The sequence below is a fragment of the Thamnophis elegans genome, chromosome 7 (assembly GCF_009769535.1).
Source record: "Thamnophis elegans isolate rThaEle1 chromosome 7, rThaEle1.pri, whole genome shotgun sequence".
NCBI classification, from domain to species: Eukaryota; Metazoa; Chordata; class Lepidosauria; order Squamata; family Colubridae; genus Thamnophis; species Thamnophis elegans.
In genome coordinates this window covers 24,269,389-24,283,222 of record NC_045547.1, presented here as the reverse complement: position 1 = coordinate 24,283,222, position 13,834 = coordinate 24,269,389, and the positions used below count along the sequence as shown (strand labels likewise).

Sequence of the window (13,834 nt, the reverse complement as noted above, 5' to 3'; positions counted from 1 at the left end):
AAGTTAACTTGTAGAAAGATTTTGCTAAATTAAAGTGTTATATCTCATAAGAAATATTTGAAAGCCGTGACTAGATAAGATATATCAACTTACTTTGGAATGTTCCATTTTTGTACTGCCACACAAGATATTATGCAATCTTCTGTGTGGGAGCATTCATACCATTTTCATGTGATTTTATGATATTCACTTTTTAAAAGGAAGCTCACACTATACCTGAAGTACAATTAGGTCCAAAAACATTGTCTTCTGCACACTTTTCACAGGCAGTTCCAGCAAATGCTTTCTGCAAAAATTAAGAAATTAATTTACATTAAGAAAAGCCAATTTTGATTTATTTTCACCCAGGAACTAGGTTGGCAGTCAGCTTATACACACTTATTATATATATCCTGGTAAGTTGGAATTCTGGTTTTCATAGTCATTGTATCTTTGGGTGCAAAGATTTGTAGGAAACAGAGTTGAAGCAAAAGCAAATGATTTTGAGTCTCTGACAGGTGTTAATGAATTCATCCTAACTTATTATTTCAATTTTCCCTAGTTATGTGTCAAAACAGTCAAGATGGTTTGGAATTGTCCTTGAGAAGTGTTTCATGGTGAAATTAAAACTAGATGGCCTATACAAGTCTGGGTAAATGTAACCTACGCAATAAATATAGGAACAAATTATTCATCATGTTTCTCTAAGAGGCAAACTGAAGTAGGACCTACAACATAACATCTTCATAACTTGTGTCAGATATAAATTGGCAAAAGCATTTTGAGTCAAATTCACATTTTATATTATGTATATTCTCTGTTCTTTGGTCAACTCTTTTAAAACAGGATAAAATCTGGATTTTTATGTTAGTAGAAGAGATATGGTTAGTACATGCCTTTAAAATCATCTTAAATAGGCCCTCAAGGTTTTTTTTAATGTTAAATAATTACGAAAAAAACTCATACCTGGCAAGTACAGGTTCCATTCCCCCAAATTCCTTGAAAACAATGTCCTCTGTTACTGCACGGTGATAATGGTCCACCTGGACATTCTGAAAATGATCAGAAAACAAGATTTGTTAATTATTAGACTTAGAATCTAGGCAGTGAACCAGTCATAGTTGTTGAATTGTAATTTTGAAAGCAATTTCTGTAGAGGAACAGTGCTTGCTAGTTAAGAGCCGAGGTGGCGCAGTGGTTAAATGCAGCACTGCAGGCTACTGCTAGATCAGCAGTTCAGCGGTTCAAATCTCACCGGCTCAGGGTTGACTCAGCCTTCCATCCTTCTGAGGTGGGTAAAATGAGGACCCGGATTGTTGGGGGCAATATGCTGACTCTCTGTAAACCGCTTAGAGAGGGCTGAAAGCCCTATGAAGCGGTATATAAGTCTACTGCTATTGCTATTGCTATTAACCATATCACTAGCTTGGCTAAATTCTTTTTAATTTGCCATCTATCACAGCAGGATTATTTTAGCAAGGTGTAGTTTTAGATTAATAGACAACTAGCTCTTGTTCTTTAGTCTACAAAAGCCATTACGATCTGACTGTTGCTTAATCCCATAATCCCATTTCATCCAACCCTGAGACTTGATCCATATTTTGGAGCTGATCCCTAGTCTCCATCTAGATGATTTTATCCAAACAAGCATAAAGTAATGAAACAAATAATAATCTGACATGGTATATGTTATTCTCTCAAAACCAACTATAAATTTGTATTCAGAATTAAATTCCATTGAGACTGATCAGCATGTATGCCATTTATATACTTAAAATATAGATTATATAGTTTTAAGATTATAGTCTAACCAATAGGGATTTAAAATCATAGATTAGGACCTGAAATTTAAAAGCTTGTGTAATATGGTGTATTTAATGTCTTTCTTAGTTTCTTTTAGACTTAGTGCAAAATGTACAATTCCTTTGCTGAAATTTAAGCAATTTTAAGGGCAGACCAATTAAAATAAACCAAAATAAAAACTTAGTTGACAAAGAAGATATTTAATTATGGAATTTGGATTTGAAATTAAAAGCAAAGGAAACACATTTTCAATCCTCTGTAGGCTCTGACTTCAGAAAATCTAAGAAGTTCCGACAGAAATGATCTTAACCGAAAAGCTCTTTTTTATAGTATAATATCTTAATAGGTTGTTGATGGTGTGGCCTATGTTGGTTAAAGAATGCCAGTTCCTCAGATATGGATCTAAACTAAAATGTTTAAGTCATTAAAGGTGAAACCAAGACTTTAAACTGTACTCAGAAACAAATAAAAGAAGAACTGTTTGAAAGGATGCTGGGGCTAATGAGACAAAAGCTGCTAAAAGATTAAGATCAACTAATACAGGGGTGACAAACTTGATTTCATTGAGGGCTGCATCAGGGTTGTGTTTGACCTCTGGGGGCAGGGGTGGTTTGGCCACCTTGACATCACTCGTATTGGGGACGACACTGATGGCCTGAACACTCTGCCAGTGAAAATGGGCTCCCAAGCATTGTTTTCGGCTGCAACACTCTGCCAGCAAAAATAGAGTTTGGGAGGGCTCCATGCAGCCCGGTCCTTCACTTTTTTCTGGGTGGCCCCATTGGCCAGATCTAAGCACCCCAGCTGGATACAACTCACAGAACCTTGAATTTAACACCCCTGAAGTAATAGGATTTAACCCTTCTTAGTTCTTTGAGAACTAATTTGAACTAATTTGATTCAACAAAATGATCAAGTATTCTTCTGTCTGAAAATCAAATTTAAATTGCAACTGGAATAATGAAATCAAATCATTGAAAAAAAAATGGTTTTCAAAGAACTGCTGACAGTCATTTTCCATTTCCTTGTTGTCTCTTGTTTGGAAGCTGCACCAGAAGCAATTCTTTATCAGTTTGTATTTTTGTGTTATTGCCCCATTGTTCTACAATTGTTTCTTGGAAAACAAAGGATTTCCTTTTTTTCTTTGTGTTTCACAGAATGCTAGACTTTTCTCTGTAATGGTAAGAACAGAAGCCTATGCATGCTGATGTAAGTGTGAAAATGGGTATCCTACATGGAATTAATTCCACTGAATGCAGCAACATTTGCTTCCAAGTAGCCCATGAATACATGGTAGAAGTTCTGAACTATGAACAAGAGGGATTAATATAAAATATAAATCTTTAGAAAGTTTATTTTTGTTACATTTTTCCCCTTTAATTCACTCAAAGGCGACTTGTGGTCTTTACTTGCCCAAAGTTCCTAATCCACTTTTTTATAATCTAACCCTTATTGCTAAAACCTAACATCATAGTTTTCAGCATTGGAAGACAAAAAACGCATGGAAAAGGTGATGGAACCCTACCTCTGGCATATAACTTTTAAAAAAGGGGACTTCTCCTCAAATCTCAGGGGAAAGTCCAAACCAAACATTTTCTATCTGCACTAACGTACAATAATGATGGAATGCCATCCTTCCTATAGAACCATGAATTTTTCTTGAAAACAGTAAGCATGGACTTAAGGCTCTGCTATGTTGCTGAGCTCTTCAATATAGTCAGACATGCAACATAGAGAAATGCAAAGTTGGCTTCTAAGTATATTTCATAGCCCCTCAATTATTAGGGGTAAAGTATGTTGTGAAGTAATGAGGTGCAAACAACCAGACCCACACTTGAGGAATTCAAGCTAGCTACTTTATTGTCCTATACTTATTTTACAGGAATCCCCTCAGAGATTCAGCCATCACCTGGGAAAGACTAGATAAGGCTCAAAGGCATTTGGAGGGGGAGGTCAGACCTTGCCCTCTTATGTTTACATAATGAATCCAGACTAATTCCCTGCTTGACTGGGACGATTGTTCTCCGTAGGAAGGTTGGGCAAGAACCTTTTGGGGCGTTGCAGGGAGGACTGGAACCGCTGGGGAGGTCAATCCCTCGGTTGGCCACTGTCCAGTTGCCTGCCATGGTGCCATCTGCTGAGGAAGGGATAGGAATCCTATCTCCTTTTTCACTTAGCATGGTATAATCCAGGGGTCTCCAAACTTAGCAACTGTAAGATTTGTGGACTCCAACTCCCAGAATTCTCCAGTCAGCATGGGGAATTCCGAGAAGTCCACATTAAAGTTGCCAAGTTTGGGGACCCCTGTATAACCATTACTTTATGAATAAAATACCAGAAATACCGGTGTCAAACTGGTGTTTGACTATATGTATAAATGTATTGCAAAGAGCTGCATTTTTTAAATTTAATTTAAATTAATGAACTAGGAATCTCAGGATGTTTAAACAGAGCTGTTAGGTTAGGGCTAAGAATATTGCTAGTGTTAGAAACCGTTTAGGAACATTATAACCTAAAATATCATGCAGTTCATGAATATTTTGACCCACAGTTTCCCAAGATTCTACCACAACAGACTGCCCAACCCTTATAGGAAAGATCTACCCCTCCCTTAAAAAGTACTTTGCACGATTCTTTGCAAAATCTTTTCTGAGACATCGTGAATGTCCCTGTTAACTAATGCATAAAGCACTAAAAGATAAAACACAGGAATTGATTTATGAAAGCAAGGGAAAAAACCAACCATTATAAGATATCACAAGGATGAATATTTTTACCTAGGCAGTCTTGTCCCCAGTATCCTGAGCAACATTGTGGCTGCTTCAACGTTCGCATACAGGTATGCTGACAACCATTGAAAGAAAGAGTTAAAGAGTGGGTTTCATACTGGTATCTATAGGACAAAGATGTAGACTTTTGTTAAGGTTCTTGGTTTCCACTTTGGGAATATTTTCTTTTAATGGAAGAGCAATAGTATGGATAATATCTGCTGTATATAAGGAATGAATTTTGTCAAAAGTAGTTAAATGGTTTTGTACAGGAGGTGCATGCTTCTGCCCACTTCATTATATACAAGGGAGAATTTGACTATGTCAGGACAAATGGTGAAATTAGGCTATTTAAGAAGTGTGTGCGGTAAAAGAAAAGATGAATATCCATCCAATGTCTACAGGAAAAAATTAGGATCTCTCAGCAGAAGAGATGAAGGGCCTGGATTGCAACATTTTTCAGTAACTAAACAATAAGCTTGGACTGTAAATAATAACCATTATACTGATGCTTCCTTCCTATTGCACGAGTGGCTGAACTGATGTTTACTTCAGTTTACTATGGTGGAGATGAGAGCATTTTTCTTCCTTTTCTTTTTCCTTTTCTTCTCTAAGTTTAGTTTGTATTTTTTTTTTACTATTGTAATTAACAGCACTTAAAGGTAAAGGTTCCCCTCACACATACGTGCTAGTCGTTCCCGACTCTAGAACTGGATGTGCATCTCTCCAGTCCTAGTCTTTTAACTATTCCACCCCACCGGTATTCTCACTGTTTTAATTTCTATTAAGAATTTTGATTTCAATAGTAAAAAATAATACAAATGAAACTTAAACAGAAGTAAATAAAAAAGGAAGAAAATTCTAAAATGAAAAGAAAGAATATAATAAATTAAAAATTATGAAGAAGTGACTTCCAACTTTCATTGCAGGCATAAACAAATTTAATAACTCTTCACTTCCTATAAGATTACAAAGAGATATCTCTTCATCATATTTTCTACTTATAAGCAAATCCATAAAACATCAACATCAATCCTGATGCCAGCAAAAGGTTTATTAAAGGTTGACAGAACTTTGGACAGAGAGAGAGAGAGAGAGAGAAGGAGGGAGGGAGGGAGGGAGGGAGAGAGAGAGAGAGAGAGAGAGAGAGAGAGAGAGAGAGAGAGAGAGAGAGAGACTTACTTGAACTTCCATTTATTTATTATAGGATTTGATTTCTCTTCAATCCTTCTTTTTGGTTTCTTTCACACTTACACATGTAGCATAACATGTAGCATAACATTAAATTTTTTTTAGAATAGCAGACTCTTTGTTGCTTCACTTATTAGCACAGATATCTAGATCTAACCCACTTTCTTTTAATCCTTCCCTACAATGGGATGGAGAGTTAATTATGATTTAGTATATCAGACTTCTTTATGGGATTTTCCCAAGGACTATTTTCAGTTAATGAACATGACTAATGTTTTCAGTTGTAGCTTAGTCTCTCAATTAGCATCAATAAATCATTATGCAGATCTTGATGCTTCCACAGGCTACCCAAATTATCAGTTCTTCATTTTCTTTCAAATAGTTTGGAAGTATTTTGCTACGAGCACCAGAAGAGTGCAACTGTTTAGGATTCGATAGCAACGCATAGTTTGAAAAAGCTCTCACCCCATTTCTGCTCACAGTTGCAAGTGTGGTAGAATTCCACTCTCTGTGTTTAGGAGGCTTAGAAATATGGGAGTTCCTGAATGCCCAGAGGAATTCTTTGGAAGAATTCTCTATAGAAGAAATGTCCAGATACATCCCACCATCTTCACCTCCACATATATTCACCGTATGCTTCAGACAAAAACGTGAATATAGAAATATAGGATCTGCAGGTTATGTTCAGTATGTGTGTAAGGGAGAGGAGTCAATAGAATATATCCTGCCAAATATATCCATAGGAATACTGTAACAAACAGAGCTTAACCTGACCCCCACAAAAAATAGCCCTTTAAGTAATTAACTTTCAGAGTAGAAAATATCTGTCAGTGATTAATTTAAGCATTACCTGCAGCCGCGTTTCCCAGAGCCTTTGGTCATTTTGCTATAACCTTCAGGACACCGGATTTTATAATTAACAGAACAAGCTCCACATTTAGTTTTTGTGGTAAACACTGTATCCTCATCACATCTCTGTCTTTCCTTAAAGGACAGTAAGAAAGAGAGAGAGAGAGAGAAATTAAGGAAACATTTTTTGATAGAGCATAACGATGCTTTTAATAGCAGTTTGACACACCAATGCTCTATTTTATTTTATAGATGACTTCAAGGACAACAAGGAATACTGAATAAAATAAAATAGTAGAGCAGCAACAGTCTATAACATTGCTCCAGTATGGGATGGAGTAAAGAAAGCTCCCATTTACACCCTGGCCAGTGTCTCTTTTCACTTTTACCATTGGGCAGAAGACACCGAAGTATAGCCAGCTGTACAAACAGGTCAGTGGTGGGTTTCAAAATTTTTTGGAACCTCTTCCGTAGGTGTGGACTGCTTTCTGGGTCCACTGGTGGAACCTCTTCTAACCAGTTCGGTAGATTTGACAAACTGGTTCTACCGAACCAGTGCGAACTGGTAGGAACCCACCTCTGAAACAGGTTTAAAAACAGCTTTTACCCATGGGCTGTCAGACTCCTAAACATAACCACAATCACGCCACGTATATAGAAATGTACAACTACTTTTTCCCAATTACTTGCACAAGGATTATTCTCTATTGCTATTTATGTTGTCTTGTATTTTTGTTATGGATGCACCAGTAGAGGCATAGAAGAGCCCATATGCCTTTTCTGGGGAAAACTGTTCCAGAAAGGTTGAACCACTTCAAAAAAAGATCCTGTCTGCATTCTTCTTAATCAGTTCTACTCTGATGCTGAGTATGATAATAGCCTAAAGAAACACACAAATGAATTTCACAATTTCAAATTAGCTAGGGTTTAAAGTTTAATACTGCCATGTTGCATTGGTCCAAGAAATACAGCCACAGATCATACAATTATAGTCCTTAAATCAAGTTCTCATTTGTGTTTTGCATAAACTGGAATTTTCACAGTCTTCAAGGTGAGACCCTAGAATAGGACATTATGGCAATTGAGTTTGAGCCCAAGTACCTTTTCACGTGCCACTGAAAAAGATTAATGTTCCTTAAATAGGGGAAACTACTTTTCCTGACAAAATTACCAGAAGTTATTTCCTTTCTTTGAGCCACACTTAAATGGGGCAACAATTTTGTTATATAACAACATCCTTCCTTAAATCATAGAACTAAAAGAGGCCACTTAGGTCTTCAGACCGAACGTTTTGCTAAGACACAGGTTTTGTCAAGTGACAGAAAATATTTTTTATCTGTTTCTGATTTTTTCTTGTAATTTTTCCGTTAGTTTTTTAATTTTTTAATTTGGGATAGGCATAAGATCAGGATATAATTTCTGGGGATAAAATAAATAAATAAATATTTGCTTGAGAAAGGAAATAGCTTTTTGCATTGAATTCATTTTTTTTCTCAGATAACAGTTCTCCAAATCTCAGTAGGAGAAATTTCTTGAGCATCAAACTTCTCTAAAAACATCATAAACCAGTCTCATCCAACTTGGTTTACAGCCCAACCTTTGCATCTTTATTTGAAGTAAATTCTGTTATTCCCAAGGAATAACTAAATTATAAATTAACTAAACTGCCAGTATGTTTGCAGAAATGGTAATATAAATACTGATTTAAATAATTTATTTCTGATTTATCAACCAGAGATTCCAAGCCTGAACTTTTGAATCATGCTCAAAATTCACCCCAAAGTCTTTGCTGTATGACTACTTGGGGTAGAATGTATGAATTTACACATAAGCTTCTGCCATCACCACAATATAAAATACTTCTTACCTGCTGAGTACTTTCCACAAGACTGATGGCATTTGTCATTACAAATGATAGGAGTATTGCAAGTGGCAATTGCTTCCTCATGATGAAGAAGAAATGGCTGTCAACGGACTCTAACAATGCATTAATAGATCATTCCAAGATGCTGTTTTGCTCGGTTTTTCCACATCAATAGATAATGCGATTCAAGCCACACATCCCTTTTCTTCTCCTGTAGTGAGCAAAGAATAGAGACCACATGAAACCTGATATTGGACAGGAAAAGCTACCCCAAAGGCAATGGATTGTGGAAAATGCTTACAGCAAGCCCAGTTAACACTTCCTAACTGGCATCCTGTCTTATTTCACTCTATCAACTCTCAGCCACCAACTTCCCCCTCCCCGGTTTCTGCTGTTGTTGACAGCAGAGTTTCAAGGACAGATGACCAAGTGTCACTGACAGGAGATAACATTCTGGACATTAGTTTGGGAAAGTAGCTGTGACACAGTCTCACCCACAAATCTGTCTTAAATGGAAGTCAGTCAGCAAACCATTTGCCCTTGGTTGAAGCTCTAAATACTTGATGAGAAAATTTCCAGAGGTGGGAGAAATGTATTTATGTTTTGGTTAAATGTAGACAGAATTTGTTCAGTGATCCATCTTTTGGTGATCCTTTATTGATTGGTTTTTAAAGCTTGAACCAACACCTGGTTTGTAGAGTAATAATTGTATGTCTGATCTCATAAATCTCGTTTCTTTAAAAGTAAATCTCATTGTATTAAGTAGGCATTGCATTAAGTAGCCAGAACCACATAGTATCTGGTTCCATACCTTAAACTAAAGTGTGATTTGCTTCTGACTTCATTAACACAGCTACAGCAGTTTATAAATCATGCTTATTAGTTTAGTGAATGTAACTACTGCCAATTGTGGCTATCCAATAATTTAGAATTTTTTAGAATTTTATTAGAATTTGTAGGCCGCCCTTTTCCCTGAGGGGACTCAGGGCGGCTCACACAAAAACTGGGAAGGGGGGGAATACAGACAGTAGGACAACATGTAATAAAATAGCAAACAACATACATTCATCATTCGGGAGGGGCAACTATCCTATCCCCAGGCCTGACGGGCGAGCCAGTTCTTCAAGGCTATGCGGAAGGCCTGGACGGTGGAGAGGGTGCGAATCTCCACGGGGAGCTCGTTCCAAAGGGTCGGGGCTACTGCTGAGAAGGCCCTCCTCCTTGTAGTTGCCAGCCGACACTGGCTGGCCGATGGAATGCGGAGGAGGCCTAATCTATGGGATCTTATCGGTCGCAGGGATGTAATTGGCAGAAGGCGGTCTCTCAAGTATCCAGATCCACTGCCATGTAGGGCTTTATGGGTGATTAATAGCACCTTGAAGCGCATCCGGAGATCAACAGGTAGCCAGCGCAGCTCGCGGAGGATAGGTGTAATGCGGGTGAATCGGGGTGCACCCGCAATCACTCGCGCGGCTGCATTCTGCACTAGCTGAAGTCGCCGGATGCTCTTCAAGGGCAGCCCCATGTAGAGCACATTGCAGTATTCCAGCCTAGAGGTCACAAGGGCCCGAGTGACTGTTGTGAGAGCCTCCCGATTCAGGTAGGGTCGCAACTGGCGCACCAGGCGAACCTGGGCGAACGCCCCCCTGGTCACAGCCGTTAAGTGGTGGTCAAATGACAGCTGTGGATCCAGGAGGACTCCCAAGTTGCGAACCCTCTCTGAGGGGTATAAAATTTGACCCCCCAGCCTGAGTGGTGGAACAGTAGCCAAATCTTTGGGAGGGAAACACAACAGCCACTCGGTCTTTTCTGGGTTGAGCACAAGCTTGTTAACCCTCATCCAGTCCATAACGGCCTCAAGGCCCCGGCACATCACGTCCACCGCTTCATTGAGTTGGCACGGGGCGGACAGATACAATTGAGTATCGTCCGCATATTGATGGTATCTAATCCCGTGCCTGCGGATGATCTCTCCCAGCGGTTTCATGTAGATGTTGAATAGTAGGGGGGATAAGACCGAGCCCTGAGGCACCCCATAATTTAGGGGCCTAGGGGACGATCTCTGCCCCCCCACTAACACCGACTGCGACCTGTCCGAGAGGTAGGAGGAGAACCACCGTAGCACGGTGCCTCCCACTCCCACCTCCCGCAGTCGTCGCAGAAGGATACCATGGTCGATGGTATCGAAAGCCGCTGAGAGGTCAAGGAGGACCAGGATGGAGGAACGTCCTTCATCTCTGGCTCTCCAGAGATCATCCATCAATGCGACCAAAGCGGTTTCTGTGCTGTAACCGGGCCTGAAGCCTGACTGGAAGGGGTCTAGGTAGTTTGCTTCCTCCAAGGACCGTTGGAGCTGGAAGGCCACCACCTTCTCAACAACCTTCCCCAGAAATGGAAGGTTGGAGACTGGACGATAGCTATTAAGAACAGCTGGATCCAAGGATGGTTTCTTCAGGAGGGGTCTCACCACCGCCGCTTTCAGTGTGGCGGGGAAGTTCCCCTCCCGAAGGGAGGCGGTTACAACCGCCTGGATCCAGCCTCGTGTCACCTCACTGCAGTTAGTAACCAGCCATGAGGGACACGGATCCAGGACGCAGGTGGAGGTACTTACAGCTCTCATGGCCTTGTCCACATCCCCGGGGGTAACGTCCTGAAACTCAACCCAGAGCTGTTCTACTTGGTCCCCTTGCGCCTCGGCTGGAACTGCAGGGGTGGAGTCCAAGTCCGACCGAAACCGAGCAATTTTGTCCGCTAAGAATTGGGCATATTCTTCAGCTCTGCCCTGCAAGGGTTCCCCCGCCTCCCTTTTGTTCAGTAGGGAGCGGGTTATCCTAAACAGGGCGGCTGGACGGGACTCAGCGGATGCTACCAGGGTGGCTATATGCGATCTTTTTGCTGCCCTAAGTGCCCTGGTGTATTCCCTGGTGCAGGCGGTTACCATAAAAAGACATGGTTTAGTGTAGGGTACAAACTGAAGCCCTGGCTACTTATGCTACTTGCTGGGAAATAAATTAGTATATTTGAAGATAGTTTACTGTAAAAAAATTCAGTCACACTGAAATAGGTTCAGAGAAATACAATAGGAATTATAAGTAGAGTGTACAGTAAATGAAATGTTATTAAGATAGGTGAAAATATCTGAAAATATTTAGCCTTGGAAATAGAATTGAATTGAATAGAATAAATTCTTTATTGGCCAAGTGTGACTGGACACACAAGGAATTTGTCTTTGGTGCATATGCTCTCAGTTGTACATAAAAGAAAAGATATATTCATCACAAATCATAAGGTACAACATTTAATAATAGTCATAGGTTACTAATAAGCAATCAAATCATACTAGAAACATGGTTATAGTCATAAGTGGGAAGAGATAGATACTAGGAAGGATGAGAAGAATAATAGTAATATATAGTAAATAATTTGACAGTGTTATGGGAATTAGTTGTTTAGCATAGTGATGGTATTCAGGAAAAAAATGTCCTTGTGTCTTGAGGACACAAGAGGAGACTGAAAGGATGTATCTGAAATGATGTCACACAAGATGAAACCCACCGGTTCTCCGGGTGGCGGAGTAGGTGCCACTATCTTGTTTTTTGCTTCTGCGCATGCGCAAAACAATTTTTATTGTACTGTGCATCAAGCATGCAAAGCGCGCATCAAGCATGCAGCACAACCACAAGAGGAGCCCACCCCTGGTGCGTGTGCCTCCTGCTTCAAGTCTCTGCCGCGCATGCACAGGAACTTTTTCGTGCGGCTGTTGATAAAACTAGGATTGCCAACATGATCGCCAATGTCCGATGATGGATATGGCTGAAGAAGAAGAAGAAGAAGAAGAAGAAGAAGAAGAAGAAGAAGAAGAAGAAGAAGAAGAAGAAGAAGAAGAAGAAGAAGAAGAAGAAGAAGAAGAAGAAGAAGAAAGGTGACAGGGGACTTTATTAATGTAATTTTAAAATAAAGTACAACTAATACTTCTGAATGTGCTTCTTGTCTGGATTGCTGTAATTTGCAAGACTGATGGGTAATGTATGCTCTCCAGAAGGCTGCATCAATTCTGAAAGGTTTCTTTGATGGCCCAAATCTCTTGGCTGGTAACAGCTGCTAAGAAATAATGTCCAGGGAGGGAGTTTCAGAAAGCTCTGGAATAGATTGTAAAAATACAGCCCCTCAAATGAAATTCAAAGCATAGCAAAAAGATGAATAAGATCAGAAGGATGGACGATGAATTAAAAAGTGAGTGTGTGTGCCTGTTTGAGGCGATGAAAGTCTTTTTAAAGAAACCCCTATAATTACTGCAACCTAGGGCACTGCAAAGTTAGCAATTCATTGTCAGTAAAAATTGGCAAAGCCAAATGCTGTAATATGCCTTATTGTATTGGGAGGTTTCCTTCCCAAGACAAAATAGATTAGCTGGATCCTTCCAAATTCTATCAGAGGAAATATAGTGGGCTAAGAAGAAGATATAATCACGGGAGTGATGGCAAGGGATGGTAGGATCGGAGTTTCTCCCTTTCCAAGCATATCTGCATAGTTGAGACCCTTGAAAGGCAAAAATATGAGCGGTATGGATTTGAGATACTACAGGATGTGAGTTTTGCAATAGTGAAGTTTGTATAGTCTCAATGAATCAGTGGAAGGTGAATCTGTACTTAATTAACTACAGGGTTATCAAAAATGGTAAAAGAGAGACTAAATAGCCCTGATATCTATCTTGTGATAGGCAGTGAAATTCATGGCTCGTGGCTGCTTAATTCGTCGAATCCTTGAACGTAAATTTCAGGTATATGCCAATTTGTGTAGTTGTCCACAGCTTTCTGGAGATGTTTTCTGTCCATTCTAACTCTGCAGCTTTCTCAGTCCTTAGGCCACTTACGAAATATGAATCCTATCCCAGATTCACCTACACAATGATGAAATTATCTGGTTTTACAGAGAAGTAAAAGTCACCTTAAATGAGGAAGGAAGTGAATTTGCTTGGATTCCGGTCATATTTTTTTGGCAAAGAAATGGGAACATGGTGTTGGATACCTGCAAATGGTGGCAACTGCCATTGTTTGAAAAAATGTTTGTCCTCTTACTGTGTGAACTATGCATATCTTTGCCCCCAAATCAGTGGTGGGTTTCAACTTATTTTACTACCAGTTTGCTTGTACTTACATGCACAGAAGCGTCTGGGCGGGTGGTTGGAGCCTCCTGCCACCACCAGTACCGATGCGCCTGAACCAGGGTGAATCATCAGAAACCCAACTGTGCCACCAAATGCTAGCAGAGCTTCATGAGCAAACAAGTAACACCAACATTCATAAACAAAATCATCCAATATTGACTTTGCTCCTCATTCGGTCAATTCTATTAGAATGATAAGTAGGGCCATTTCTGT

At 39.7% G+C, this 13,834-nt stretch overlaps 1 protein-coding gene across 4 annotated transcripts in view; it reads right to left on the bottom strand.

The window, feature by feature from the left end:
- The window catches only part of STAB2 (stabilin 2), a 100,661-nt gene extending 91,836 nt beyond the window's left edge, over positions 1-8,825 (bottom strand). For 2 of the 4 annotated variants that reach the window (XM_032220786.1, XM_032220785.1), the window contains exons 1-5: positions 8,458-8,733; positions 6,592-6,725; positions 4,560-4,675; positions 946-1,031; positions 217-286 (exon numbers count right to left, since the gene is read on the bottom strand). In XM_032220786.1, coding sequence (XP_032076677.1) covers positions 217-286; positions 946-1,031; positions 4,560-4,675; positions 6,592-6,725; positions 8,458-8,538 — 487 coding nt within the window. In that variant the 5' untranslated portion in view covers positions 8,539-8,733. Of the gene's footprint in view, positions 1-216; positions 287-945; positions 1,032-4,559; positions 4,676-6,591; positions 6,726-8,457; positions 8,734-8,755 lie in introns of those variants that run through there. The other 2 variants (XM_032220784.1, XM_032220787.1) reach the window with 2 other exon arrangements.
- Positions 8,826-13,834: the final 5,009 nt, after the last annotated feature.